General features: G+C 56.5%; 2 protein-coding genes across 2 annotated transcripts in view; one reads left to right on the plus strand and one right to left on the minus strand.

Moving 5' to 3' along the window:
- The window catches only part of GUITHDRAFT_148681 (hypothetical protein), a gene marked incomplete at both ends in the record, with an annotated part of 8,009 nt that extends 7,058 nt beyond the window's left edge, over positions 1-951 (plus strand). Inside the window, 3 exons of the mRNA XM_005819289.1 lie at positions 266-394; positions 693-749; positions 889-951. Of these exons, the coding sequence (XP_005819346.1) occupies positions 266-394; positions 693-749; positions 889-951 (249 nt within the window). The remainder of the gene's footprint in view (positions 1-265; positions 395-692; positions 750-888) is intronic.
- Positions 952-1,575: 624 nt separating this feature from the next.
- Positions 1,576-2,293, minus strand: GUITHDRAFT_121476 (hypothetical protein; the record flags this gene model as incomplete). Its single annotated transcript, XM_005819290.1, has 3 exons — positions 1,576-1,869; positions 2,009-2,067; positions 2,224-2,293. The coding sequence occupies 3 exons, from the start codon at positions 2,291-2,293 to the stop codon at positions 1,576-1,578; spliced, it is 423 nt and encodes a 140-aa protein (XP_005819347.1).
- Positions 2,294-4,368: the final 2,075 nt, after the last annotated feature.

Below are 4,368 nucleotides of genomic sequence, written 5' to 3' on the forward strand. Positions count from 1 at the left end.
ACAGTCTCATACGAGGGGAAGGGGACAGGAAAGAAGAGTAAGAAGGAGGGAGCAGCGGGCGGGCGGGCGGGGCGGCAGGCAATAGCAGTTGCAGTTGCAGTTGCAGCAGTATGCAGGAGCGGAAGCAGCAGCAGCAGCAGCAGCAGCAGCAGCAGCAGCAGCAGCAGCAGCAGCAGCAGCAGCAGCAGCAGCAGCAGCAGCAGCAGATGCAGATGCAGCAGCAGCAGCAGATGCAGCAGGAAAAGAGGAGTGACGTGAAGGGCAGGCGATGGGAAAGAAGTGGTGTGTGGTTGAAGGAACGTGCGGGTCGTCGCTGGGGGATGGACAATTCTTCGACACATGTGCTCCTATCACAGAGAAAGGATGCTCCTGCCGCAACTCGTTCATGACCAAGGTGAGGAGACAAGCGAGGGAGTGAAGGAGGGAGGAAGGGAGGGGGAGGGAGGGGAAGTGGGAGGGAGGAGGGAGGGAAAGAGAGTGGAATGTTGAGGAAGAGGAAGAGGAGGAATGGGGGAGCGAGGAGGTGCAAGGAGGAAAGAAGGAGGGAAATGGCAACAGGGCAGGAGGAGGAGGGGAGGGGAAAAAGGCAACAGGGCAGGAGGAGGAGGGGAGGGGAGGGGGGAAGGGCGGAGCATGTGGGAGTGAAGGAGAGGAGGAGGGAGAAGAGGAGAAGCGACTCAGTCGGATTGCAGGGACACCTCGTGACGGGATGTACCGAAGAGAGATCACAAGGGCAACCCTGGTGCAAGGTGAGGAGGGAGGAAGGGAGGGAGGAAGGAGAAGAGAGGGGGAGGAAAGGACGAGGACGAGGACGAGAGGGAAGTGAAGGAACAGGCGCAGCACGAGCTGAGGGGGAGGAGGGGAGAGGATCATTGACGAGGATTGCAGGTCAGGGAAACAGGATGCGGACAGCAGAATGCTGACGGCGCATGGTGGGACTTCTGCACCTGAGGAGGAGGACGACGAGGACGACGAGGACGAGGAGGAGGAGGAGTGAAAAGAGGAGGAGTTTATTTTTTGAGCCAACATGTTGAGGATACGTAATTGCGCATAAGCGAATGAACACTTGAAGATGGAAAAGAATCACTCTGCCTCCTCCTGCTCTCTCCCTCCTCTCCCTCTCCCTCCTCCCTCGGCTGCCTCTGATCTCTTGTTCTCCTTCGATCTCACTCTTCCTCCCTCGACCTCTCCCCCTCCTCTCCATCTGCGAATCTTCGTACAAGAATCCCGCTCCTCTCTCCGTTCCCGTTCTGGTCAAGCCGAACACTTCCTCTTGAACCCTCCTCCTTCCTCCTCATTGCCTTCCCACCTCCTCCCATATCTCCTCCTTCATATCTCCTCCTCCCATATCTCTTCCTTCATATGTCCTCCCTCCATATCTCCTCCTTCATATCTCCTTCATATCTTCTTCATATCTTCTTCTCCATATCTCCTCCTCCATATCTTCTTCTCCATGTCTTCTCCTCGTCTTCGTTATGTCCTCACGTGCTCAAGTTTCCACAGCCCATCATTGAGACGATGAAGGACCTGCCCGAGCTTCAGAGAACAAAAATGATCCTCCTCTTCCCCCCCTTCCTACTCCTGCCCCTGCTGCTGCTGCTGCTGCTGCTGCTGCTGCTGCTGCTGCCCCTGCTGCTGCTGCTGCTGCTGCTGCTGCTGCTGCTGCTGCTGCTGCTGCTGCTGCTGCTGCTGCTGCTGCTGCTGCTGCTGCTGCTGCTGCTGCTGCTGCTGCTGCTGCTGCTGCTGCTGCTGCTGCTGCTGCTGCTGCTGCTGCTGCTGCTGCTGCTGCTGCTGCTGCTGCTGCTGCTGCTGCTGCTGCTGCTGCTGCTGCTGCTGCTGCTGCTGCTGCTCCTGCTCCTGCTCCTGCTCCTGCCCCTGCTCCTACTCCTGCTCCTGCTCCTGTTGCCCTGCTGCTGCTGCTGCTGCTGCTGCTGCTGCTGCTGCTTCTGCTTCTGCTGCTGCTGCTGCTGCTGTTCTTCTGCAACCTCTGAGCATCTCGTTATCTTACATTGATCGCGGGTCCCTTTCTGTTAGTTAGAACCTCCTCCGAGCTTTGCAGAGTATATCCTGCCAGATGATGAGACCTCCTCGTCCTTATCCCTCCTCCCCCCCTCCCCTGCCTCCCTCACTCCTTTTCCCCATCTTCCTCCTCTCTCCTCCCCGCCTTCCCCTTCTCTTCATCTCCCCCCCCCCCCCTTCCCTCCTCCACATCCTCGAGCTCACCGAGAGCGATCGCGAATTTCTTTTCCTCGACTCGCACAACCACGAGGGAGCAGGATGACATCTCGTCCATCTGATCGAGAACTTCAGCTCCTTCCTCCCAACCCTCCGAAATTCCCTCACCTCCTCTCTCCTCACCTCTACTCTATCTCTCCTCCACTGCTCTGCTCTGACCTGTCCTCTCCTCCCCCCTTCCCTCCCCTCTCCTCCCTTCTCCCCTCCCTGCTCCTCTCCCCTCTCCTCTGCCCTCCTTGCTCTCCTCCTCTTGCTTCACCTTCCTTACTCCCGGCGCCATGATCGTCGCCCCGTTGAGGATATGACGCACAGCCCCCTCGTCCACCCAGGCCTCCTGTAAAAGTTTGACATCCTGCGGGAGCCTGTGGCAGGTTCAGCCAACTGTTGGAAAGAACAGCAGCGCAAAAGTAGGAGGGAACGTGGGGAGATGCCGAGACAGGAGCAGCAGGAGCAGCAGGAGAAGTAGAAGGTAAATCTGGCAGGGATAACGACGGATGTAGGAGAACAACTAGGGAGAGAAGGGGTGATAGAATATGAGGAGGAGAGGAGGAGAGGAGGAGAGGAGGGAAGGAAGGGAAGAGAGGAGGAGGGAGGGTGAGAGCGCGGGCCTGCACCTGTGCAAGAGGCGAAGAGTGGGGAGGAAGCAATGCTCGTCGAACTCGAAGAACAAGGGACTCCCATCGACGACGAGGAGGGAGAGCTTGCTTGTGGTCTTGAGGAGGAAGAAGGGTTTGTCCTCCGTTCCCACTCCCTCCAGGAACGCTGAAAGGAGAGGATAGCACTCTTGCAGCACTGGAAGGGATCAGTCGAGCGAAAGAGAAGCAGCGGTGGAGAGGAGGAGGGGAAGGGAAGAGGTGGAGATGAGACAAGGAGCGGCAGGAAGTCAAGTAGGACGGCAAGGGTAAAGACATCAGGACGATAAGGCGAGAGGCGAAAGGAGCGAGTAGCTGTCATCGCACATGTTCGAAATTTCCTCTGCTCAGAAGATCGACACCTTGAAACAGTTTTGATGTCCTTGAGCGATGCAGGAGAAGTCAGGAGAGAACAGGAGTACACGGTTGAAAAGAGAAGGATGTGGCCGGGAGAAAACAAGAGTAAAGAAGCAAGAGAGGATGAAACATTGAAGGACAAGCAGGAGCAAGAAGAGAGCAGGAGCAGGAGAAGGAGAAGGAGCAGGAGCAGGAGAAGGAGCAGGAGCAGGAGCAGGAGCAGGAGCAGCAGCAGCAGCAGCAGCAGGAGCAGGAGCAGCAGCGGCAGCAGCAGCGGAGGCAGCAGGAGAGAGTAACCTTTGCTTGCTCGAACGTCTTGAACTGATCATGTACCTCCTTGTCGCGCATCCTGTGACAACAGGAGTGAGGAAGCATGAGCTGGGAGAACATGCCTGGCGCAGGGTAGAACATGAGCTAGAGCAGATACAGTGAGGCTTCAAGGGAGTGATGAAACGAAGAGGCGCAGGTAAGGGGGGGGGGGGGAGGAGGAGAGGGAGGAGGAACAGAGAAGTAAATAAGAGAGAAAGAAGGAGCAAACGAAGGCAAGCAGTACGACGGAAGTAAACGTTCAACCTCTGAAGGGCATCGCTGAAGGATTTGGAATGGCTGGTTCCTTGAAGAGTCGAGGATGATTGGGCAATGCAGGCTGAGATGGGTAATCACCTTTTCCTTCTCCTCCTTTTCCTCTTCCTCTTCCTCCAACTCTCCTCTCCCCCCCCCCTCGTGCATCTCTTTCCGTTTCTTGCCCCCCTTCTCCCGTCTCCTCCTCTCCCCCCTTCTCCCTCTTCTCTCCATTCCCACGCCTACCGAAGAGAAACAATGTCCAGATGACGGTCGTCATTCCAAGACTTCGATGTCCTTTCGCTATCCCTCTGGTTTGCTATTATGACGAAGACACGTTCATCAGATCAACGTGAGCCAAGGCATACGCCTAGAATCTTCTTTTCCCTTCCTTCACAGCTTGTAAGACTGTCAATGACTATCATGGAATGTTGTTTCGCTTCGTTCCTCGACCCTTCTGTCTTCTCGAGGGATCACTGGAACCTTTCTAATTCCTCAGCAAATGTTTTGATTTGATGTACGACCTCCACCTCCTCCCTTTTCTCACCTCTCTCGTCCCCCCTCCCCTCCAACCCCCCCCCCA

Source organism: Guillardia theta (genome assembly GCF_000315625.1).
Source record: "Guillardia theta CCMP2712 unplaced genomic scaffold GUITHscaffold_232, whole genome shotgun sequence".
Taxonomy (NCBI): Eukaryota; class Cryptophyceae; order Pyrenomonadales; family Geminigeraceae; genus Guillardia; species Guillardia theta.